The sequence below is a fragment of the Balaenoptera acutorostrata genome, chromosome 1, assembly GCF_949987535.1.
Source record: "Balaenoptera acutorostrata chromosome 1, mBalAcu1.1, whole genome shotgun sequence".
NCBI lineage: Eukaryota > Metazoa > Chordata > Mammalia > Artiodactyla > Balaenopteridae > Balaenoptera > Balaenoptera acutorostrata.
Genome location: NC_080064.1, coordinates 140295247 through 140322518, shown reverse-complemented (window position 1 = coordinate 140322518; position 27272 = coordinate 140295247). Strand labels below are relative to the sequence as shown.

General features: G+C 36.1%; 1 protein-coding gene across 5 annotated transcripts in view; it reads right to left on the bottom strand.

Annotated features, from left to right (window-relative positions):
• The window catches only part of TDRD5 (tudor domain containing 5), a 104295-nt gene that overhangs the window by 54554 nt on the left and 22469 nt on the right, over window positions 1-27272 (bottom strand). For all 5 annotated transcript variants that reach the window (XM_057535822.1, XM_057535838.1, XM_057535852.1 and 2 more), the window contains exons 5-6: window positions 12255-12338; window positions 11009-11065 (exon numbers count right to left, since the gene is read on the bottom strand). In XM_057535822.1, coding sequence (XP_057391805.1) covers window positions 11009-11065; window positions 12255-12338 — 141 coding nt within the window. The remainder of the gene's footprint in view (window positions 1-11008; window positions 11066-12254; window positions 12339-27272) is intronic.

Sequence of the window (27272 nt, the reverse complement as noted above, 5' to 3'; positions counted from 1 at the left end):
TAAGAGTTTTCTCCAGTTGTGGCTATTAAGCATAAAGCTGTTACAAATATTATTGTACAAGTCTTTTGGGGGGAGGGACATAGGCTTTGATTTCTCTTGAATAAATAATTCTGGATCAAAGAGTATAATTCTGGATCAAAGAGTAAATATACATTTATTTTATAACAAACTGTCAGAACATTTTCCAAAGTAGTACCATTTTATACTTGAACCAAAAATGTATGAGTTTACTAGCATTTGTGTTTATTAATCACTCATACATCTACACTTGTGAAGTGTCTGTTCAAACCTTTTTTTAATGGAGTTGTTTGGCTTTCTGTAATGGAGATATAGAAGGTTCTCTATGTATTCTGGATATGAGTCCTTTTTCAGATGTATGATTGTAAATATTTCTTCCCAGTCTGTGGTCTGCCTTTTAATTTTTAAATGGAGTCTCCTAAATAGTAAAATTTTGATAAAGTCTCATTATCAATTTTCTTTTAAATGATTATTGCTTTCTATGTCCTAAGAAACTCTTAAATATCCCCAGATTGTAAATAGTTTTCTTCTAGAAGCTTTAATTTTGAATTTTTCCCATTTATGTCTATAATATATCCCTAATTTTTGTACATGGTGTGAGGTTGGTGTTGAGATTTATTTTTTTCCCACATAAGTAGTTGTTCCACCATCATTTGTTGAAAAGATTTTCCTGTCCCCATTGAATTCCTTTGGCATCTCCATCAAAAATCACTTGAGTGCATAAGAACTGAACTCCTTATGTACTCTCATATATAACAAACTTATGGATTTGTCAGTATTTACAAATAGCCTACAAGAATTATGATGGGGACAATACTGAATCTATAGGTTAATAACAATACTAAGCTTCTTACCCATGAATGTTACAGCTCTCCATTTAGTCTTCTTTAATTTCTCTCAGCAACGTTAGTATTTTTCAGTACAGGTGTCTTATGTTTCTTTGTTAGACTTATTTTCAAGTAATTTGACACTATTGTAAATAGAATTTTAAAAATTTCATTTTCCAATTGTTTGCTGCCTCCATATGGAAATATAACAGATTTTTATATTAATCTATATTATATTATTTTTATTATTAATCCATATAATTAATATACAACTTTTTTATATTAACTTTGGCCTTAATAAATTCACTTATTTGTTCTAATAGCTTTTCATGGATTCCTTAGTACATTCTATGTAGGCAATCATGTTTTCTACAAATAATGAGTTTCACTACTTCAAGTTTTTGTGCCTATTTTTTTCTTATTTTATTACACTGTCTAGGACCTCCAGTACAACACTGAATTAAAGCCGTGCGAATGGACATGGTAGCCCTGATTTTAGTGGGAAAGTGTCCAGTGTTTTACTATTAAGTATGACAAGTATAGGTTTTTCATAGCTATCCTTTACCAGGTTGAGGAAGTTCTATTCTATTCCTATTTTTCTGAGAGTTTTGATTACAAATGGGTATTAAATTTTGGTAATTCTTTTTCTGCATCTAAAATGATCATATGATTTTCTTCCTTATTCTGTTAACATGGTGAATTATGTTAATTCCTTTTGAAATGTTACGCCAACCTTGTATTGCTGGGGGAAAATACCCTCTTGTTCACATATTGCTGGATTCAATTTACTATTATTTTGTAATATTTTTTATCCTATGTTATGATAAACATGATCTAATTGGGTTTTTTTGTAATGTCTATGTCAAGTTTTGGTAGCAGGATAATGTATTCATAGAAAATACTCCCCAACTCATTCTATTTTATGAAAGAAACAATGTATGATTAATATAATTTCCTCCTTAAAAGTTTGACGGGGCTTCCCTGGTGGCGCAGTGGTTGAGAATCTGCCTGCTAATGCAGGAGACACGGGTTCGAGCCCTGGTCTGGGAAGATCCCACATGCCACGGAGCAGCTGGGCCCGTGAGCCACAGCTGCTGAGCCTGCGCGTCTGGAGCCTGTGCCCCGCAACGGGAGGGGCCGCGATAGTGAAAGGCCCGCGCACCGCGATGAAGAGCGGTCCCCGCACCGCGATGAAGAGTGGCCCCCACTTGCCGCAACTAGAGAAAGCCCTCGCACGAACCGAAGACCCAGCACAGCCAAAAATAAATAAATAAATAAATAAATAAAATTAAAAAAAAAAAAAAAAAAAAAAAGAATCAGGAGGTGACGGAGCTTAAACTGCTCCTCAGATGGGAAAGACAAAAGATCAAAGCCCCCAGGGCATGATTAAGGATGGCTGGGCGTACTGACTAGATGGAGAATTGCAGAAATAAAGTGAAATACTTATTTAAAAAAAAAAAAAAAAAAAAAAAAAAAAAAGTTTGACAGAATTCACCAATAAAACCATATGGGCCTGGAGTTTTTTCTTCTCCCTTCTTTTGTGGAGAGGTGTTTTGCTTTCTTCTGTTTTTTTTAAATAACAAAAATCCATTTCTTGATACTTACAGGGATATTCAGATTTTCTATTTCATCTTGCCTCAGTTGGGTAATTTGTGTCTTTTGAGGAATTTGTCCATTCCATCTAAGTTGTCAAATGACAGGCACAGTTGTTCATAATATTTCCTTATTGTCCTTTTAGTATCTGTAGAATTTATAACGATATAACCTCTTTCCTGAAATTGGTGTTTGTGTCCTCTCTTTTTTTTTAATTTAACTAGTTAATGGTTTATCAATTTTGGTGATCTTACAAAGAATCAATATTTGGCTTTGTTAATTGTTGCTATTTTATTAATGTCTATTCTTTTATTTTTTATTTTTTTATTTTTTTAATGCTATTCTTGTCTGCTTACATTCTTTTTATGTATGTATGTATGTATGTATGTATGTATGTATGTATGACTGTGTTGGGTCTTCATTTCTGTGCGAGGGCTTTCTCTAGTTGTGGCAAGCGGGGGCCACTCTTCATCACAGTGCGGGGGCCACTCTTCATCGCGGTGCGCGGGCCTTTCCCTGTCGCGGCCTCTCGTTGCCGAGCACAGGCTCCAGACGCGCAGGCTCAGCAATTGTGGCTCATGGGCCGAGCTGCTCCGCGGCATGTGGGATCTTCCCAGGCCAGGGCTCAAACCCACGTCCCCTGCATTGGCAGGCAGATTCTCAACCACTGCGCCACCAGGGAAGCCCTTAATGTCTATTCTTGATTTTATTATTTCTTTTCTCCTACTATTTTGACTTTACTTTGCTCCTCCCTTTTCTAGCCTTCTTAAGGTAGACCTTCAGGTCAATGATGATTTTATATCTTTCTTTTCTTCTAATTTAGGCATTTTAGAGCTACAAATTTCTCTTTGAGCACTGTTTTAGCTACATCTCACAATTTTTGACATGTTATATTTTCATTTTCAATTGGAAATATTTTCAAATTTCCCTTGTGATTCTGTCTTTAATAAGTTATTTAGCTACATTCAATATCCTGTAATAAACCATAATGCAAAAGAGTATGAAAAAGTACACATATATATGTATAACTGAATGACTTTGCTGTACACCCAGACACTAACACAACATTGTAAATCAACTATACTTCAATTTTAAAAAATAAGTTATTTAGAAGAGAACTGTTTAATTTCCAAATTATCTGGAGGGTTAATTCTTAGGTAATTCATTGTATTGATTTGTAATTTAATTCCATCTTAAAGAACATACTCTGTAAGATTTCAGTATTTTGAAATTTGTTGAGACTTATTCCATGGCCAACTACATGGTCCATCCTGGCAAATGTTCCATGTGTACCTGAACAGAATGTGTATTCTGCAGTTGTTGGGTACAGCGTTCTATAAAAGTCAAACAGATCATGATGGTAGACAGTGTGGTTCAGATTTTCTATGTCCTTATTCTTTTTTTTTGACTATTTTATTAAATGCCAGAAAGAGAAAACCCCTATAATTGTAGAGTTAACTCATAATTAATTCTGTCAATTTTTAGATCATTTATCTTAAAGCATTATTAGGTGAATACACATTTGACTGTTGTGTCTTCCTAATTAACCGTTTATCCTTATAAAATATCCCTCTATCTCCGATAATACACTTTGCCTAGAATTCTGACTTTACCTGATTTTTTTTAGTCACTTCAATTCTTTTATGCTTACTGTATGTATGTATGATATATCTTTTTCATCTTTTACTTTCAACCAATCTGTATCTTTTTACTAACAATGTATTTCATGTGGACAGCATTTAGTTGCATCTTTCTTTTTCATTCCATTTCGTAACTTCATTAATTGTAATATACACTCCACTACATTCCTGAAATTATTAATATAATTGGACTTACAGATACCATTTTTTAAATTGAAGTATAGTTGGTTTACAATGTTGTGTTAGTTTCAGGTGTACAGCAAAATGATTCAGTTTATATACATATATATTTTTCAGATTCTTTTCCTTATAGGTTATTACAAGATATTGAAATAGTTTCCTGTGCTGTACAGTAGGTCCTTGTTGTTTACCTATTTTATATATATTAGTGTGTGTCTGTTAATCCCAAACCCCTAATTTATCCCTCCCTCCCTTTCCCCTTTGTTAACCATAGTTTGTTTTCTATGTCTGCGAGTCTGTTTCTGATTTGTAAATAAGTTCATTTGTATCATTCTTTAGATCCCACATATAAGTGTTATCATACGATATTTGTCTTTCTCTGACTTACTTCACTTGGTATGATAACCTCCAGGTCCATCCATGTTACTGCAAATGGCATTATTTCGTTCCTTTTTATGGCTGAGTAATATTCCATTGTATATATATACCACATCTTCTTTATTCATCTGCTGATGGACACTTAGGTTGCTTCCATGTCTTGGCTATTGTAAACAGTGCTACAATGAACACTGGGGTGCATCTATCTTTTTGAATTATGATTTTCTCCAGATATATGCCCAGGAGTGGGATTGCTAGGTCATATGGTAGCTCCATTTTTAGTTTTTTAAGGAACCTCCATACTGTTTCTCAATAGTGGCTGCACCAATTTACATTCCCACCAACAGTGCAGGAGTGTTGCCTTTTCTCCACACCCTCTCCAGCATTTATTTGTAGACTTTTTGATGATCGCCATTCTGACTGGTGTGAGGTGATCCCTTATTGCATTTGCATTCTCTAATAATTAGCAATGTTGAGCATCTTTTCATGTGTCTGTTGGCCCTCTGTATGTCTTCTTTGGAGAAATGTCTATTTAGGTTTTCTGCCCATTTTTTGATTGGGTTGTTTTTTTTTTTATAATGAGCTGTATGAGCTGTTTGTATATTTTGGAAACTGAGCTCTTGTTGTTCACATTGTTTGCAAATATTTTCTCCTATACAGCTAACATTTTTGCTATTTAATTTCTGCTAATCCCATTTGTATTTTGTTTCTCTCAAACTTTGTTCCTTTGTTGTCCTTCAAGCAAAACAGCTGAACAGTAAACCCCGTCTTCCTTTGAGTTTACTGAGTATTTTTATACAATTCCATTTTAATTTATCTATTGGCTTTATAGCTATAACTCTGCATTATTTATTGTTCTATACATCCTTAACTTTTCAGTCTTACTGTACTACTTCACATAAAACACAAGAACCCTGCAAACTATAGTTCCATGTACTGCCCCTCCACTCATTATGCCATGGTTTTCACAAATATTACGTCTACATGTTACAAACCCAATTATACAGTGTTATAATTTTTGCTTTAAACAGTCATATACTTAATTGATTTTTTAAAAAGTCTTTGCTATATACCCACACATTTACCATTTCCTGTGCTCTTCAATCCTTCCTATAGATTCAAGTACAATCTGGCATCATTTCCTTCAGCCTGAAGAATATTCTTTAGAATTTCCTATAATGCAGGGCTGCTTACAATTAATTACCCATTTTTGATGATCTGAAAATACCTCTACTTTACCTTCATTCTTCAAAGTTCTTGAAAGATACTACCAAGATACTATACTACTGGAAATAAAAAATTGGGCAAAGAGTGGGTTTTTTTTGAAAACTTTAAAGATGTCATTCCACTGTCTTCTAGCCTTTACTGTTCCTAATGAGAGGTCAGCCATCATATTTAACATTGTTCCCCTCTATGGCAATGTGTCATTTTTCTTTAGTTGCATGATTTTCTAATTACTTTGAGTTTTCTGCAGTTTGACTACGATGTGCCTATGTAAGATTTTCTTTGTATTCATTTTGTGGGCTTTTCTGGGCTTCTTAAATCTGTAAACTCTTTCATAAAATTTACAAAATTTTCAACCATTATTTTCTCAAGAATTTTTTCTCTTTTCATTTTTTCTCCTTACCATCTTTCTCTCATCACAATTACACATATGTTAGGCCACCTGGTATCATCGCACAGGTCTCTCAGATTCTGCTTTTTTTTTTTTTTTTTTTTTTTGGCCACGCCACACGGCTCACAGTGCCTCTCAGTTCCCCAACCAGGGACTGAACCTGGGCCACGGCAGTGAAAGCACCAAATCCTAACCACTATACCACCAGGGAACCCCCAGATTCTGCTTTTTAAAAAAATTTTTTTTCATTTATTTTCTCTCTCTGTTCTTCAGATTGGATCATTTCTACCAATCTGTTCTGGGGTTCACTGATGCTTTCTTCTGCCATTTCCAATTTGTTCTTAAGACACTGCAGTGAATTTACTTCAGATATTTTATTTTCAACTCTAGAAAATCATTTGACTTTATAATTTCTTTTTCTCCACTGAGGTTTCTTATCTGTTCATTTAGTGTGAACATATATTGCTTTACACTCTTTTTAATGTGGTTTTAAGAATTCTTTAAAACCTTTTTGCTAACTTCAACATCTGCATCATCTCAGGATCAGTTTCCATTGATTATTTTTTCTCTTCACCAAGGGCCACATTTTGTTTCTTAAATCTATCCAGTAATTTTGGTTTGTATCCTGGACATCATAATATGTAAGCTGTAGAGACTGTGGAATCTTTTACAGTCCTTCTAAGAGTACTGCTTTCTGCTTAGTTTTAGCTGGGAGTTAACTTGACTAATCTTAAATTCTGACTCCCTGTGGTGGGCAACAGCTGAAATAGATTCAGTTCTTTTAGCCTTACTAGGCTGCTTTGAGTCTGCCCCAGGCATGTGTAGTTCAACAGTCAGAGATTTGAGCAGAATTTATGTGCAGAATTTGATGCTCCCTCTCTGCAGCTCTCTCCATCCTATGATTTCTCCCCTCATTTTTCAGCTGCTTATGTAGCTCCAAATCAGAAGCCAGTAAAACTTCTGATTTCTATCCAATCTCCAATTCCAAACAATGTATGGGGGCTGCCATCAGGCCAAAATCCAGGCAAATAAAAAGGTGCCATTCCCTCCTCCAGGTGCTGACTCCTTTCCAGTTTCTGCCTGCTTTTGGACAATTTCTAGTACCTGCAGAGAGTGATTTTGCATATTTTGTCCAGAACTTATAATAATTATCTTCAGGATTGTTCCAATATAGGCTACTCAGACATAACATTACCTTAATTTATTTGCATGCCTGAGTTTCTCACTAGATTTCAAAAACCTTAGTGACAGAGCCTTTTATGCCTGGATCCCCAGTGCCTCCCTCATTTATTTTGACTTTCAAAATGTTCCTCATTTTTACCTACTGTTTTTCTTAGGGCATAAGCTGTTATATTTTTTGCTCTTGTAATATTTGAAGTTTAGTCTTCATTCCTGAAATGATTTTTCCTTTTATTTATAATTCTTCCCTGAGTACTGTTCACCTTATTTACAAATTCGTGTAATTCAGATTTATGTTGTTCTTTCATGTTTTGTATCACTTTCTTAGTATATATTTTTGAAAAAGTAGGTTTCAGTTTTGATCTTTATTAGGGACATGTCTTTCTGACATGCTTTTATTGTCAGTAGATACGTTATTCTGCTCCTTATTCTCTTTTTTTCTTAAGACAATGATGCAATTTGACCCTGATCCTCTTCGGTTGAAATTCATTGAATTATGCAATTCATTTTCCTGACTTACAGGACATCATTCTGGATTGCTTTCTGCTTCACAGAGCTCCTCCTTCCATTGTTTTCAGATACTGTTTAAAAATACAGTAGGTTAATTTTGAAATTTCCTGGCTCTTTTCCCTTAATACTACTTACATCTAAGACTTCTCTTGTTCTACTGTCCGTATCCTGCTCAATTTTTCATTAGTGTCTGTAAGGGAGCTCTGGCTGGTCAGTTTCAAGAATACACAGGAGCTATGGTGCTCCAGCCCTATTCAACTCTTACCATGAAACATTCTCTGCTATTAGATAAGTCAAAATATCATCCAGTTTCAGCTGCTGTTTTCAAAATGGCTTGCTGTACATTCTAGTGAATACCTGATGGCTATTTTGCGACTCTTTTGTCCCTAGGTCCATCAGACATTGGCTCTCTTGCTTCCCTGTTTTCTCCTGGCACAGACATTGATATTATGAGGCTCTTGTGGCTGCTGCTGATTACCCTCCAGCAATTATTCATGGGAGATATATTATCCGATTTTGTTATAAATATTGTCTGTGGATTTTTTGTTTTGCTATCTAGTTTCTCTGACTGTTGTTACGTGGCACTTCAGGAAGATCCAAAAACTATGCTGTCACTGCACTATCTTCCCTTCAATTAGCAATTTAACAAAGGATCTTGAAAGAATGGCAGACTGGTGCCCAGGTATTTCAAGAGGACAAATCACACAGGTAGCTTTTATAACATGTTGGATAAATAAAGGGTTAGTAAGTGTTACTACAAGTTAGAATAAAGGTTAAATTAAATCTATACTTATTATATATTTCTAATAATAATGTTGAATTTCTGCCGAGGTCTTTTTACTAAGAAGGGCAAAGAGCTTCCCTGTAACATTAAAAGGTTTGTTTTACAGACTCACAGACTTAGAGAATGAACTTATGGTTAGCAAGGGGGAAGGCGGGGTGGGGGAAGGACAGATTGGGAGTTTGGGATTGACATGTACACACTGCTATATTTAAAATAGATAACCAACAAGGACCTACTGAATAGCACAGGGAACTCTGCTCAGTATTCTGTAATAACCTAAATGGGAAAAGAATTTGAAAAAGAATAGATACATGTATATGTATAACTGAATCACATTGCTGCACACCGGAAACTAACACAACATTGTTAATCAACTATACTCCAATATAAAAACAAATCCTATTTAAAAAAAAAAGGTTTATTTTAATTTTTCCAAGATTGTTGACTTTTAATCTTAACTCCATGAATTTTTATTACAGGAAGCTACTTTTGCTAAAATGTTAGTTGTATAAAACTATTCACTTTGAGTTGTGAATCTGGCATAGGAAGTTTATTTTTACCCATAAATTTTGTGACAATTAAGTCATATTCTATTACTTTATTACTCTATTTTACACTTTATTCTTTTTAGTTATTTATTTATTTTTGGCTGTTGGGTCTTCATTGCTGCGTGTGGGCTTTCTCTAGTTGTGGCGAGTGGGGGTTACTCTTCGTTGCGGTATGCGGTCTTCTCATTGTGGTGGCTTCTCTTGTTGCACTGCATGGGCTCTAGGCGCAGAGGCTTCAGTAGTTGTGGCACACAGGCTCAGTAGTTGTGGCTCGCAAGCTCTAGAGCGCAGGCTCAGTAGCTGCGGCGCGTGGGCTTAGTTGCTCCGAGGCATGTGGGATCTTCCCGGCCCAGGGCTCGAACCCATGTCCCCTGAATTGGCAGGCAGATTCTTAACCACTGAGCCACCAGGGAAGTCCCTACACTTTATTCTGTAATTTCATTTTTAGATAAGTGACTTGTTAATCCAAAAAACATCAAGACTCTTTCTTTTAGCTTTCTCTCATGGGCCTATTTGAAATAAACTTTTTGGCTCTAAAAGATTCATTTCTTTAAATTCACAATGTGAAATTAAGTTTTCTCCATCACTGAGGGATGATATGCATCTTTTCTAAGTTTTCTTTTTTTTAGTCTACTATGAGTTTTAACAGTTATCGAACAATTACTATGTGGCAGGCACTGTTCTAATTATTTTAAGCCATTTAAACTTGACAAAACTCTATAAAGTAGGTAATATTTTTCTGACTTTACATATCATCTATGAAATAGCACATACAGGTGATGTATCTTAACCATTATGCTATGTAGTATCTCACAACATCCGTGTTCATATGTACAAATATGTGATAGTGTTCATGACATAGTAGTTAAGAGTTAGGATAGTGAAGCCAGACTGCCAGGGTTTCAAATCCTGGCTCCACCCATTATTGGCTACCTGACCCTTAGGCAAGTTACTTTTCTGTGCCTCACTCTGTTGTGAAAACAAATGAACTGCTATAAGAAAGGCATTCCAAATAGAGACTGGCACACCTAACCATTTTTAAAACTTGGGTATATGGCAGTATCTGAATTATCATTCTGCAATGTGATTTTTTTTCACTAAAACATAATTGTTCCAAAAATGATTCATGTTGCATGGATGAAATCTAGTTCATTTATTTTATCTGCTACATATTACTCCATTGTATAAATGTCAATCTCAATTTATTTATCCATTCTCCTACTGATAGCCATTTAATTTGTTTCCAGTTTTTTACTATGCTGCAATGTGCGTGTCATATGTATGTCTTCATGTGCACATGTTTAAGAGTTTCTCTAAAGTGTATCTGTAGAAGTATTAATAGAACTCCTGAATCATCAGGGGTGCATATCCTCAAGTAAAGTGATATTGCCAAAATGCTCTCCAAAGGGGTTTTGTCCCACAAGCAGTGTATGAGTTATTCTGTTTTTCCATATCCCCACTGACACTTAGTATTATCAGACATGAAAAATAACTTTTATTCTAATAATATAACAGTAGTGGTAAAAATATCCTTCCTATGCATAGTGAAGTATTTATTAAGAATCAGATTCTTAACTCTTTTAGTAAAGAAGAGGCCACCAAAATGCAAAGCAAGATGTTTAAGTTCTAGAGCATAGACTTGGAGGATCCAAGGAGTAGCGACAAAATTTCTATCAATCATGAGAAACATAAGCAAGCCATAAAAAAACATGGTTGGTGAAAAAGAAAACACTCACCTCAAACTCTCCAAGAAGTTTAGAAATAAGTAAACCCTCTGGAAACCTGGATACAACCTAATAAATAGAAAATTGAAATACAATATAAACAGACACCACTGGAATGCTGGGTGACAAAATATCAAAATAAGAAAGTATAAATTTAAATAGTAACAAGGCAAAAATAACATTATTATTGAGTGAATTAATTAAAGTCACAGTATTGTTTTAAAAATCAGTTTCCAGGTTTTAAAAAAATATTTATTTATTTGCCTGCACCGGGTCTTAGTTGCAGCATGCGGGATCTTTTTAGTTGAGTCATGAGGGATTTTTAGATGTGGCATGCGGCATCTTTTAGTTGTGGCATGTGAGCTTTTAGTTGTGGCATGCAGGATCTATTTCTCTGACTAGGGACTGAACTCAGGTCCCCTGCATTGGGAGTGCAAAGTCTTAACCACTGGACCACCAGGGAACTCCCAGTTTCCAGTTTTAAAAAAAGTTATAACAACCAAAAAAGGCAGTGAATTCCAACATTTCCAGAGTTGAGAAATCATTCTTGCATAATACTGCAATGCCACAACTCCCCAGAAATTCCCATACATAGTTCTTTAGCTCAGCTAACATAATTAGTTTTAGCTCACATAAAATAAATATTCTATGGCATAATTTCAAGCATTCTAAATGTCAGAAAAGAAATACAATGCACACTATAGAAAATGTTGGAAAACATAGTTAAGCAAAGATAGTAGCCATTGTTGTCCATATGCACATAAAAATACCTTTACTGAATATGAAAATAAGGTCATTACTTCTCCAGCTTTTTAATATCATATCACAGACCTCTTTCCATATCAGTAAATATAGATCAACATGTTTCCTAGTGAAACTGAGCAGGACCCTGTTGAGGCCCAGGGCTCGAACCCGTGTCCCTTGCATTGGCAGGCAGATTCTCAACCACTGTGCCACCAGGGAAGCCCAAGATCTTTAACTTTTAACAATGATTTATTGGGGTGAGGGGAAGAAAAGAGAATTTTTGGAGGAACTTATATTTTCTAAATAATTTTGAGAACACTAAAAATGTTTAGAGTATGAAATTTATTTTTTTCTAATCTTAAAAGATTAGCCACTCCATTTGTAATATATTTGAAAAGATCAGGAATAAACATAAAACTAAAATATTTGTAGGCAAATTAAAATTAACCACAAATGATACCCAAATGTATAATCAATTATTCTCATCCATTTCCCAGAAACAGCAAACACTTACAAATTTTATCTTATGTTTTAGCTCTGGATTGATAGTCCCTCCAGGTCCAGTTTGTGCAATAACTGATTTGAAGGTATTCTCCAACTATGAAAAAAAGCAGAAAAAATTTTCAAGTTACAGTCAAAAAAAAAAAATAGTCAAAGATAAATCTGAACAGTATTAAAGGAAACATCTATCAAAGGAAACGTATGTCAATCAAATGGAAGAATAGTGTTCCTAAGAGGCACTGTAACATTTCATACCCTATAAAATACACTTAGAGTTGATGGACTCTTTTTTTTTTTAATATATTTTTTAAAAATTTTATTGGGCTATAGTTGATTTACAATGTTGTATTACTTTCTGCTGTACAGCAAAGTGAGTCAGTTATACATATACATATATCCATTCTTTTTTAGAGTCTTTGCCCATATAGGTCATTACAGAGTACTGAGTAGAGTTCCCTGTGCTATACAGTAGGCCCTTATTTGTTATCTATTTTATATAGAGTAGTGTGTATATGTCAATCCCAATCTCCCATTTATCCCTTCCCCACTTCCCCCCTGGTAACCATAAGACTGTTTTCTACATCTGTAACTCTATTTCTGTTTTGTAAATAAGTTCATTTGTACCACTTTTTTAGATGCCACATATAAGCAATATCATATGATATTTGTCCTTTTCTGTCTGACTTACTTCACTCAGTATGACAATCTCTAGGTCCATCCATGTTGCTGCAAATGGCATTATTTCACTCTCTCTTTTTTTTAACATACAGACTTTTTAATGTAGAAAGGTTTGAGGGTTTTTTGTTTGTTTTGGGTTTTTTTTTTGGCCACACAGCTTGTGAGATCTTAGTTCCCTGACCAGGGATCGATTCTGGGCCCTCAGCAGTGAAAGAGGGGAGTCCTAACCACTGGACCACCAGGGAATTCCCTCGTCCTTTTTTATGTAGTTGGACTCTTTATAAAACTAAACACTGAAAATTTCCAGGATAATTAACATTCTCTATAACAATTAGATTGAGTCTTCAATTACAAAATCCCATACTTTTTTTTTTTAATGCTTTTATTTATTTATTTTTGACTGCATTGGCTCTTCACTGCTGCGTGCGGGCTCTCTCTAGCTGTGGTGAGTGGGGGTTACTCTTCATTGCAGCGCACGGGCTTATGTGGTGGCTTCTCTTGTTGTGGAGCACAGGATCTAGGCATGTGGGCTTCAGCAGTTGTGGCTCGCAGGCTCTAGAGCGCAGGCTCAGTAGTTGTGGCACATGGGCTAAGTTGCCCCGTGGCATGTGGGATCTTCCCGGACCAGGACTCGAACCCGTGTCCCCTGCACTGGCAGGTGGATTCTTAACCACGGCGCCACCAGGGAAGCCCCCAAATTCCATACTTTTACCCAGTAAAGATTTTTGTTACTAATTTTCTTCTGTGTATAAAATTATTCAATGTTTATTAAACACATTATTTAACGCAGGTTAGAGATGGGATGGTGGAAGGTTCCTGGGAGCCAGGAATGAGAGCGAGTCAGGGCACCGGTGGAATGTCTTGCCTTAAGGAGACAGGAAGGAGAGCTCTGCTGTTGTAATAGAAATGAAGAAGGACCAGTAGGGATACAGAAAGGCTCTGTAAATGTGGGGTCAGCAGGTGGAGAGAGTTACTATCTGATAAGCTTCAGTATTCTCTGTGAGTTCAGAAGCAAGGCCCACTCCTGAGAACAGCAGGAAAGGAAAGGGAGCTCAGATAGCTGAGAAAGTGGAAAAATAAAGTTGAGGAAAAAAATGGATGATTATCTAAACTCAACAGGTAGGCGGTAAAGATAGGCGAGGCCTAAGTTAAGATAGCAGGGGTCAGAGGATTTTAGTAGAGAGAAGCCAAAGGCATAGAAAGGCCCCAGTATGGTAAAAAGATGATGCATGGGAATAACTGAAAAAATAAGTTGGAAGCACAGGAGGTTAGGAGTAGAGAGTATCATGGAACATATCCAGACACCAAGGTCCAGTGAAGAGCCATGGAGTGGAAACCTGAAGTAGAATGAAAGGGTGGGAGGGAGACACAAGAGGGAGGAGATATGGGGATATATGTATACATATAGCTGATTCACTTTGTTATAAAGCAGAAACTAACACACCATTGTAAAGCAATTATACTCCAATAAAGATGTCAAAAAAAAAAAAACAGGTGAATAAAATTTAACAGGAAAGCAAATAATAAAATTCAGGATATTTTAAAAATTATAAAAAGTAGAATGAAAGATCATGGAGTTATATTTAGAGCTGATAAGTAAATGTAAAAAATATACATTAGAAAAAACACAAAGATATAAAGAAAAATACAAATCATCTAAAATCCTATCACAAAGACATAATCACTATTAATTTTTTCCTTCTAAACTTTTTATTTTTTAATATTTCTTCATATTACCACTTGGCCTGTCATTACTTACAAACTGTGTGACCTTTTAGGTTTCAGTTTCTTCATATGAAAAACGAAGACAATCTCATTATCTCCTAAGGCTGACATGAAAGTAGGATCTGAGAAGGGGGAATTAGATTCCTAAGATTATATCACTAACTTGCACAAAATGCCTCAGCCCTTGGTCTTAGGTTCTTTACATTTCTTCTGGATCTGCCATGAGATAATTCCCTAAAGCTCTCCCAGTGAACAATGGGAGAACCTAAAGATAATTGATTTTTCACATCCCAACATGCTCCCACCATTTGAAGATTCAATACAACAACTTATTACAGTAAGTCCCCTACATACAAACGAGTTCCATTCCAAGAGCACGTTTTTAAGTCCAAGTTGTTCATAAGTCCAACAAAGTTAGCCTAGGTACTATATAGTACTGTACTGTAATAGGTTTTTAATACTTTTCATACAAATAATACATAAAAAACAAACACAAAAAAATAAAGAAAACATTTTTAATCTTACAGTACAGTACCTCAAAAAGTACAGTAGTACAATACAACAGCTGGCATACAGGGGCTGGCATAGAGTGAACAGGCAAGAAGAGTTACTGACTGGAGGAGGGAAAGGAGGTGGGAAACGGTAGAGCTGAAGGATTGTCAGTAATAGGAGACAGAGGGCAAGCTGCAATTTCACTCACGCCGGACGCTGATGGAATGCACGTTCGCATCTTTGAAAGTTCACAACTTGAAGGTTCGTTTGTAGGGGGCTTACTGTAAATTATCACTGTGCTATGTGTTTCAGGGGACCAAAAAAGGGTCACTTTTCACAGCTACACAAAAATTCACCAATTTTGATAAGTTTTTTTTTTTTAAATGCACGTTGATATGACAGCTGTCACAATACAATCAAACAAAATTGTTTCAAATGAAGCTAAAGACAACTAGGTGCTACTAGAGCCATCTTATGGAAAAAACCGAACGAACTTTTTAGCCAACCCAATATTTGCCAAGCCTGGGTTAAGATGTCAAAATGATAGGCTCTTAGCTAGGAACAGAATGCATCTCAAGAAGATAAGAAAAAAATGTTTTTTGCCTCAAGCTAGATGAGTAAATTAAGCTGACTTTAAACTGAATGCAGTGAGGGAGATTTTTTAAAGTCCAAGTAATCCTGGGAATATCTAGATTAGTAGGTAAGTAGATAAGTAGAGGGTAAAAGTTATAATGTTTTGGGGAAAGTAGGAGTGGGAGATAATCAGTGATTGACATGAAGAAAGTAATCAAGAGGAGACCCTGATTTCAACAATGCTTTAGTGTCAGATGCCTACACACCAAACAGAAAAAATGGACAATAAATCAAGCTAACAAAAGATCACAAATAGGGGCATAAATAAAGATGGAAAGTAACCCACTATATATATATGCCATATTCAGATAGGAGCCTACAGAACCAGAGAAGGGGCAGAGAAGAGCTTTGAATCAAAAAGATATACTCCTCAGAAAAATGGATGAAGATATGAATAGGCAATTGATTAAAAACTAACACTAGCTAGCCAATAAAAGCATGAAGTTCAACCTCTAATAAACAGACATTAATAGTCAGATATAGTTATTTGCCTATCAAATTGGAATATTTTTACAATAATGCTCATTTATTCATTTAACAAATATGTACTGAACACAAACTATGTGCTTCACATTGTACTCAGCACTGAATATACAGGGGTAAATAAACTAGGTATGATCACTGCCCTCATGGAACTTGCAGTCTAGTGATGGGAGACCAACATGAGACAGTCATATAATTACATAATTACAACTATGATGAACATTATGAAAAACCCACAGAGTGTCATGATAGAATACTATGCCTGAAAGTGTTAGGAAAGCAATGTGAGATCTAACTTAGACTAGGGTTGGTGAAGAGGGAGAGGTCAGGGGAGGGTGTTCTGAAGAAGTGCCCATTTATACTGAGTACTAGCAAAGGTACAAGGAAAGAAGCACATACACATGCATCTTATGTGAGTGTTAACTGAAACAACTTTTATGGAGGACAACCTAACTACATACAAGATAAGCTATAAAAGTACACATTCCTTTAGATGTAGTGATTGCTCCTCTAGAATTTTATCCTGTGGAGTAACAGAGATACCTGTAAATTTGAGCAAGATTTTCATCAATAAGGTTATGTTTAATTGCAAAAATAGCAACAGCCTAAATCCCCAAGTTTATGTGGAATCTAGAAAAATGGTACAGATGAACCAGTTTGCAAGGCAGAAATAGAGACACAGACATAGAGAACAAACGTACGGACACCAAGGGGGGAAAGAGGGGGTGGGATGAATTGGGAGATTGGGATTGACATATATACACTAATATGTATAAAATAGATAACTGGGGCTTCCCTGGTGGCGCAGTGGTTGGGAGTCTGCCTGCCAATGCAGGGGACACGGGTTCGTGCCCCGGTCTGGGAGGATCCCACATGCCGCGGAGCGGCTGGGCCCGTGAGCCACAATTGCTGAGCCTGTGCACCTGGAGCCTGTGCTCCGCGGCAACGGGGGCCGCGATAGTGAGAGGCCCGCGCACTGCGATGAAGAGTGGCCCCCGCTTGCCGCAGCTGGAGAGAGCCCTCGCACAGAAACGAAGACCCAGCACAGCCATAAATAAATAAATAAATAAATAATTAAAAAAAAAAAATAGATAACTAATGAGAACCTGCTGTATAGCATAGGGTTTCTACTTTGTTGTACAGTAGAAACCAATACAACATTGTAAAACAACTATACTCCAATAAAAAAACATAAAAAAAAATCCCCAAGTTAAAAAATTATGGCATATCCATAGTGCCATTAAAAATTATGTTGCATTATAATATTTAACAATGTGGGATGTTCATAATTCATAATTCTGACTAAAAAAAGCAAGTCACAAATCTGAACCAGAATGATGCTAATTTTTTTTTTTTTTAAAAAGAAAAAGTCAACTTTTCTGGGTGATAAAAGAATATGTGATTTTAATTTTCTTCTGTGCTTTCCTGTCTTTCAAATCTTTTGCAATCTATCTGTATTACTTTTGTAATAAGAGAAAAATTTTAAAAACATAGACACCTGGGTGATATTTAGAAACATGAGGGTGGAAGCATTTTGGAAGGAAGATACATGAAGCTAAAAGCAGAAAGGAACAGAAGTTACATCTTAGAGGAATATACAGCAGACCTTTTGGCCATATGGTAAAACATTAATACATTTCTGATAAAGATCACAAAACTGGCACAGACACACATACAGAAGTGACGCTTTCAACTGCTCAAATATTTGCTAAGTATCTCATTTGACTAAAAACTAGGAAGTATGAAATTTGACTTGCCAAACTAAAAATTTCATCTGAACTCATGGGAAAACAGGCAGGGAACAGCTACTCTAAGTTGGCCAGAGAATGCAACTTCCAGAGAATTGCACTAAAGAACTACTGAAGGGCTCCTTTTGACAGTAATTGTTTAATAGATCCAGTTACTTGTTGAGGATACTCTGAATAGACACTGGAGCCAGGTTATCAGGTGAAATTTAAAATCCTTCTTTTTTTATATTCAATACCAATCACAGCATCTAATTCATGTAAAAACTATCAATTATTTGAGTGAAAAAGTTAGGTGCAAACTAAGACCTAGCCCTGATTTTTAATTCATTTAAGACCAGAACTTCTTTTATAATTCCAGTTTTACCTACTTTAAATCTCATGCTGAATATTACAATAAGTTTTCTAAAAGTAGGGTAGGATGGGGTACTGATGAAATAAAATTATGTTAAGACATGAAAAGAAAAATTAAACATAAAATTCTCTCTCTGTGCATTTGAACCGCTACCTGCTTTACTGTGTATTGTACATCTGCATTATACATTAACTAGATCCCCTTAAAAGACACAGGAATGCCTACTTGCCAAAAAACAAAAATAAAAGCAAAAAAACAATTTCCTCCTGGCTCCAGCAAAGTAACTCCTTAGGAGATAAAATTCCTTTTTCAATCCTGTAGGGGGGTCACAACAACCTACTAATTGCCTTGTTGAACTATGTAAACTGTCAGTATGTTACTTTGATGTATAACCCTTTGTCTCAAACACTGATGTAACTGTGCCTTGACCTCTAACAGGTGGAACAGTTTTCAGAGCTTTCTGAAAGACTGCCTCCTGGGTTATAATTCTCAGGTTGGCTCGAATAAAATTTCCCATTTCTTTCTTAGATCGACTATCGATTAATTTTTTTCATTGACAGTACTCTTAGTTGTAAGGCTGGAGAACAAAGAAATGCCAGATCCCTGTTACTTGACCAAACACTCTTACGGGCAATAACCTGTTAATGGGAAGCGAAGTAACATCACTGTTAGCTGTGGTCTAGGTCTATAGACTAAGGCAGAGAATTCTGAAGAGCTGGGCTAGACAGTGTCTGAGGCTTCATTCATTAGAATGATAATAGCTAATCCATACTTGCCCATTCACATTTTCATCCCTCATCTAAACTTCCTCTGAAGAGGTCAAAATAAAGGAAATTGAATAGAATGTGGTAAACAGATTATTCATGTCTTGCAAAAACAGGGTTTAAATTTTTCTAACCATTTGCTTTTGTGAAATAAAGCAGGAAAATGGGAAAAGGTAGGATACTAATGAACAAACCTGCCTGTTCCTCTTGCAGGTGAAAAAGAAACTCCAGTCCTCATTTTACAAAGGAGAAACTGATTTTTTTTTAAATGTTTTTTCTATGACAAAAATAATATACGTTCACTGCAAAAAAATAAAATACAGATGATCAAAAACATTTGTCTAAATTTACAATTTAAATTTAATATTGTTATAAATTTACCTATTATTTTTCTGTAAATATAAAAACATATACATATACTTGTAGGGTTTTGAGGGAACACCCAGCAAACTGACAGATCTATAATGTTAAGTAATAGAAAGTTGTACTTTTTTTAAATAGAATTATGTGGGATCTGATAATTATGTAGAGTCTGTCCCACTAGGAAATTAAAATATGTAATTTAGGAATTAAAGCCCACTCCTTAGAACAAGATTTAAATGGTTCTGGTGGCAAAAACTTCAACTGGAAGTGAAATGTGGTTATTAGGTTACATCTATGAGGAATTCTTGGGACTGCAAAACATAGGATGAAACTCAAAGGAAAATAAATATAGAAAAAATATCTCTGTATCTCTCTCAGCCGTCTCCTTGGAGCCATGCCAGGAGTAAATGTCCTAAACTTGGCATGTGTTATTGCCTGGTTCTGACAGTTAAAGGCCGAGTCTTCCTGACCAATTCTATAGAGTTTGAGGTCTCCAAAAAAGAAATATGCACTATCATTCTTTAATATTTTTTTCTGGAATTTTTAGTCAGTACAATAAATTTAGAAAATGGAAATAAAAACTTTAAACATTGCAAAAAAAACAAAGCAAACTTACTATTTATAAACATTAACTTATTCATAAACATTATCATGATCTATTTGGAAAACCTATGAGAATGTCATTAAAACAAGTTCAAAAAAAAAAAAAAAAAAAACAAGTTCAGTGAGGTGACCAGTTTCAAAACAATGTCTTTAAAAATCTGTTTCTTGGGCTTCCCTGGTGGCACAGTGGTTGAGAATCTGCCTGCCAAGGCAGGGGACACGGGTTCGAGCCCTGGTCTGGGAAGATCCCACATGACACGGAGCAACTAGGCCCGTGAGCCACAACTACTGAGCCTGCGCATCTGGAGCCTGTGCTCCACAACAAGAGAGGCCGCGATAATGAGAGGCCCGCGCACCACGATGAAGAGTGGCCCCTGCTTGCCGCAACTGGAGAGAGCCCTAGCACAGAAACGAAGACCCAACAGAGCCAAAAATAAAAATAAATAAAATAAAGAATTACAAAAAAAAAAACAACAGTAAAATATTAAAAAAAAAAAAAATCTGTTTCTTTCGTCGTAAGCCATAAGCAGTTAGAATCCCATTCTCACTGGCAAGAAAAGTATTACCCTATACGGTACCTAAGAAAACATAAGGACTGTTCCAAACTCTAATGAAGAAAAGTATGTATCTGCAACTGAAGAGCAGAATACTGAATAAATACTGCAACATGTTATTGAATGAATACACTTAATGTAATGTGTGAAGGCTTCAAATGTTTTAAAACTTAATTCTAAGAGAAATCTCATTGAAATTTTAAAACTTACAAAAGTAATTCTAAACTTTCTGGAAAAAAACAGAATAAAGTCTGAAAAGAGACTAATTAAGGGAGACTTGCCTTAACAAACACGAAGGTGAATTTAAAAGTACCAAAACTAAAACAGCTGCTGACAAGAAAAATGTTGCCTGCCATTTCAGTAAACAATGAATATTGCTGGCTATCAAGCAACACCTCTCCACCCCGCTGCCATCCTGATGGTACACGCTGAGGGGAATTCAGGATAGAGAAAAGCAGGATACTGGCCCTAGAGAGTTAAGATGCATACCTAAGGAATAATTTCAATAAGCCTAGACTCCTGCATCTTCCCATACACAGAAAAGCACTGAAATCATTTACTTGAGGTGGCTGTTCTTTGTGATTATCAGTAATCTTTTTATGTTTGGCTGCATGTTCCCAGTCTCCCCCTCCACCCCCTTCCTAGCTCCTCCCTTACCTTTTCCAAACACTTCCTCAGTTATCTGAGAGGCTGTCTCCCAGGCTATAGTCCTCAGTAAGGTCCCCAAATAAAACATAACTCACACACAACTTTTAGGTTGTGCATTTTTTTGCAGTTGACACAGTGTAGAACTGGCACAGAAACACAAAATTACACACCCCAAATTATAATCCAGCTAGATTAAAACTTTAAGTTTTCTTTTTAGCCATGAATCAAAGAGAAACCAATTTTTTTTTAGAGATTAACTATGATGCTATTATTTACTGAGGGTGTACAACTGTCAAGAACTATTCTAGACACTTTACAAATCTTAACCCATTTATGATACAAAAGTCATCCACACTTTACAGATCAGAAATCTGAGTTACAAAGAAGTTAATCAATTTGCCAAGTTTACATGGCTGAAAACTGGCAGTGGTGAAGTTCGACTCAGTCAATCTAGTTTGAAACCTCACTCTCAACCATTCCCCCCCACCAATTCCCACACAGGTCAACTCAAATCTCACTTTCCCCTGGAAGACGGTCTTGACTACTTTAGTCCTTTCTAGATCCCGCACGGCAGAATTAGCACCTACATTACAGAATGTTCTATATTCTTCATTCCTATGCAGCAGAAGGCATACGCCACCAGAAAACATGAGATGTGGACCCAGGGGTGGAAAATGTATTTTGGGCTGCCCTGTTCTAGCTGTTTGTCTTGGGTCAACTTAACTTCTCTGAGTCTAGTTTTCTGCCATAACAATATTTTTCTCTTGAAGTTCTCATGAAGGTCCAATAAAGAAACAAAAGAACTTTGTAATTTTAAGGCACTGTCCCAATATTTTTCATGCCTCTCATTCTCTTTCTCTCTCAGTCTGTACCTAATTAGATTATGTCTCAAATTCAGGGCAATTCTTGTCTCTTCCTTTTTTCTCTTACAGCTTTCACAATTTTTCTTTGCTTATGACCTTTGCTAGGACATTGGTTGCTAAGCAGACTTGCTGAATACTGAAACATTCAGGGTCCCAGTCTTTATTAACCTCCAAAGCTTTATTTCCCAATGGACCCCCAGCCCAAAGATGACTCAGGAACCCAACAGGTCTTCTGGCCCTGGAGACTTGGCTGGCCTAGCACTCTGAGAGCATTACACAGGAGGCATAGAACACCATTTATATTAAAGTCACATTGATTTAGATTCTACTTAGTTACATCATTCAGACATGGTAAATGTGCTTCTAATTCGGAATTTCGCCTTGGGCAACATCATGAGCTTGGCAAGTTTCTCTTTGGTGTCTAACCCTGTCACTTCTCTCCCCTCCAAATCTGCATGTAGAATTCCCATGATCCTTGGATCTTCTTTAGGGTAAATTAATCTTTTGATTTGTGTATATGCATGTGTTACTATAAAATGGAGGTTTATGTTTTATTTATTCTTAGTGCAGATGAGCAGTTTAATTGAAGTCTTTGGATGACTATAATTTTGTGTAAGGCATTAGCACCAACAGTGGAAATGTTAGGCATTCCATTGCTGCTAGGGTCTTAGACGAAGGGAATTTGAGACAGATAAATATTTCAAAACTCATCAGAATGACTAGAAAACAGATAATGCCTATTCTGAATAATTATTTCTCTTGTGAACTTTCAGAATTTTTTCTATACAAAAAAAAAAAGTGAGCTGATCCTAATTTAAAGTTCATTGCTGCATTGCAATTTGAATAAAGCTTCTAAAGGCTATTATTTGAGTCTTCAGCTGGAAAAATGACACATCTAGTTGCCATGTGTTCACTAGTTAATTTCCTAAGACTTATTGAGCATCTCCTTAGCATAGTAGGTTATTTAAGCTGAAAAAGATATGAGTTGTCTCCCTCTAGATGCTTATGCATATGCAGAACCATGAAGAACAATGCGAACGGACAAATCTGAGTTTAAGTTTTGGCAGTGAAACTTTCTAATTAAGAAATTATTTAACCTCTCACACCTCAGTTGCTTTCTCTGTAAAACAGGAATTATAAGTCTAATATCCCAGATATCCTGTTTTATGAGTAACTTAAAATGAGACAATATAAGAAAGTGCAGGGCATATCATGGTCTCTCAAACAAATAACAGTTCCCTTTTTGTCTATAATATACTGCAGATTATGATGAGTGAGAAACCAATTTTAAACCTTCAAGCGGGGAAGAGCTTTGTAGGTATGAGATCAGAGGCAGAAGTAAAAGAAAAAGACTAATAGATTTGATATTCCTAACTTGTGAACTTCTATTTCAAAAAAGGAAAATGACAATTTAGAAAAATACATTTCTAGCCTATGACAGCCAAAATTCCTTCACTTCACTAAGTAAAAACTGGCTAAGCAAACTTTCTTCCACTCATTAAGATGAGCATATCTCAAGAGAAAAATAGGCAAAGGAAGAGAACAGATAATTCATCAAAATAAATTAAAGTGACTAATAAACAATTTTAAAAGTTCAACTTTGTCAGTAACCAAAAATGGATATGAAACAATTAGACTATGTGTAGCTTTCGGTTAGAGAAAATATTTTTGTATTTAACCATGTTTCAAGAATTAACATTTGAGTTTTTAACAAACACATGAAATCCCAAGGGTTATATAACCAAAAGGTATGGAGAAAACAGACACTAACATACCATTTGTTGTAGAACATACTGATACTTTTCTGGATATCAGTTTGGAAAAAAATCATTTTCAAAAATGAAAATATTTTTTGATAAAATTAATGAAAAAGAGTCCAACAGTTCATTGTAACCTTCTGAATTTCAAAGATAAAGACAGGAATTGACAAACATACAGTCAGTTTATCTACCAAGGAAGATGACCATGCTGGTGTCAGGTCTCTCCAGCACAGGAAATGTCAGGAAAAATAAAAGAAATCTAAAAAACGGGGAAATCACTATGAAAGGAACAGGAGTGAAAACTATCTTTTGGCAGTAGGGCTGTGAGTAACTTTCTTAGGCTGAGTTTTCTGTATTAAGAAAACTTCATCATTCAAAACAAAGTTATGGCTCCCACCCTCCTGCCATAAACAGGTGGAAAATAATGAGTTACAGATGTTAAATAACAGGGCGCAACTGAGCGGTGAGTCCTAAACTGCCTCACCTGACAGCCTGGAGAGTTCAGTCCATAGCACAGAAAGAGGTAAAAGAAACAGATGAACTGAGGAGACAGATTCCAGTTTGGGGAAAAAAAGGATGCTAATATACAGGTAGGTATGGAGAGTAGGGATTGGCACAGAGAGATATAGCTCTGGAGGTCTGCAGAGGGACCCCTCAAGTTTCTGGATGAGTACTGATGTGTGCATAAGGCGGGGGAAGGGGATATTCTCTGAGGCTGGGGAAACAAACAATAAGAAACAACAGGCCAAACAATACCCAGAGCTCACATAGAGCTGAGAAAAGTTAAGTGTTCCCACTAAGGCAGAATGGAAGGACCTCTTAACACATCCAGGTGAATCCTCAGAAAGGTAATGCCTCAGTGGTGGAGCCAAATTAGCCCTAGACTGAAGGTTTCTCTGGACTAGCAGTCTTAGCCTGCTAAGGGTTCTATAGCAAAATAGATTAGGTAGCTTTAAACAACAGAAATATATTTTCTCACAGTTCTGGAGGCTGGAAGCCCAAGATCAGGGTTCCAGCTAAGAAATAAAATATCGCTTGCCATATCAGTAAATAAAGGATGTTGAAGTCATCAGCAATTGTAGCTACCCCAGACGGTGAGCCCTGAGGGAACTCAGGATAAAAACAAGGAATGCCCATCATCTAGCAGCCATTGGACTGCAGCTACTCCCAACGGGGCAGCCTAAGGAAACTCAGGATGGGAAATCATAGGATACTGGCCCCAGATAGCTGAGGTGCATATCAAAGGAATTATTTCAGTGAACCCAGACTCTTGCATCTTCCCCTACATAGAAAAGTGCTAACTAAATTCCATAACTTGAGATATCTAGTTTTCTTTTATTAACAGTAGTCTTTTGTTCCAACTACCTGGTATTGTTATAAAAACTCCTACATATCCTGGTTTCCCCCTCTTCCTCTTCAGAACAGTTTCCTCAGCGTTTATCTGAGAAGCTGTCTCCCAGGCTTGAAGTACTAAGAATGTCTGCTGAATAAAACATAACTCTCTACTTACAGGTTGTGCAATTTTTTTCGGTTGACACAGCATAGTTGGATCCTGGTGAGGATTCTCCTTCTGCCTTGCAGATGGCTGCCTTCTTGCTGTGTGCTCTCACGGCCTTTCCTTGGTGTATGCACATGGAGGAGAGCAAGCTCTCTGGTTTCTCTTCTTATAAGGGCACTAATCCCATCACGAGGGCTCCACCCTCACAACTTCATCAAACTCTACTTCCCAAAGGCCCCATCTCCAAATACTATTGCATTGGGGGTTAGGGCTTCAACATATGAATTTTAAAGGAACACAATTCAATTGATAGTACCCGCCCTAACAAATCTTAAAAGCAAAACTCAAAATGATCGATTCCAAGTAAATTAACTGAGTGAAGCTCAACAATTCATAATGTCTAGCAGCTAATCAAAGTTACCAGCCATGCAAAGAGGTAGGAGAATGTGACCACATCAAGAAGAAAAATAGGGAATTCCCAGGTGGTCCAGTGGTTAGGGCTCCGTGCTTCCACTGCAGGGGGCACAGGTTCGATCCCTGGTTGGGGAACTAAGATGCCGCATGCTGTGGTGCAGTCAAAAAAAAAAAAAAAAAAAAAAAGAAGGAAAATGAATTCAAAACCCAGAAATGATAGAGATGATAAAATTAGCAGTTAAGGTCATTAAAAGTTATTATAAATCTTATAAATATGCTTATGTATATAAAGAAAGTATGAACATAATAAAGAAATAAATAAAGGACATAATAAAGATCCAAGTGGAATATGTAGAACTTAAAAATACAATGTCTAAAATGAAAAATAATCTGGATGGGACTAAATGCAACAGAAGATCACTGAATTTGAAGACAGCAAGAGAAAGTACCTAAAATGAAGCACACAGTGGGGAGGTGGAGGGAAAGAGACTCAGAGAAAAAAAAAGAACAGAGCCCCAACAATCCACAAGGAAATAACAAGCAGTCTAATATAGGCAGCCTAGAAGAAGAGGAAAGGGGACAAAATATTTGAAGACAAAAATTCTCCAAATTTTCTAGGAGGGTAGATCTTATGTTAAGTGTTCTTATCACAAAAATTTAAAAATAAATAAAAATAGGGAATTCCCTGGTGGTCCAGTGGTTAGGGTTCTGTGTGCTCACTGCCAAGGGCCTGGGTTCAATCCCTGGTTGAGGAACTAAAATCCTACAAGCCACGTGGCATGGCCAAAATAAATAAATAAACAAATAAGATAAATAAAATAAAATAAAAATAAAGATGGCAGGTGATGAATATGTTTATCGTATTGGCTGTGGTGATGGTGTCAGAGGTATATAATTATCTCCAAACTCATCAAGTTGTATACATTAAACATATACAGCTTTTTGTATGTCAATCATACCTCAATAAAGATTTTTAATTATAAATAAATTTCCAGATCTCATGAAAATTATAAAACCCATATGCAAAAGCTCAGTAAATCTCAACCAGAACAAATAAAGAAAACTCTACCAAGGGACACCAGAATGAAACTGCAGAAAAACAATGATAAAGAGAAAATCTTGAAAGCATCAAAGGGGAAAAAAAAAACCACGTTATGTAGAGAAGAACAAAGATAAGAATGACTATAGATTTATTGTCAGAAACTATGCAGACCAGACAGCAATGAAATTGTCTCTGAAGTTCTAAAAGAAAAAGAACTATCACCCCAGAATTCTATACCCAGAAAAAGTATCATTCAAAAATGAAGACAAAGACTTTTCCAGATGAACAAAAGCTGAGAATATTCATTGCCAACATATTTATGTTATAGGAAATGTTAAAATTTTCCAGGCAGAAGGAACATAATACTGTAGGGAAATTTGGGTGCAAAGGATTGGAGACTTCTAAAAATAA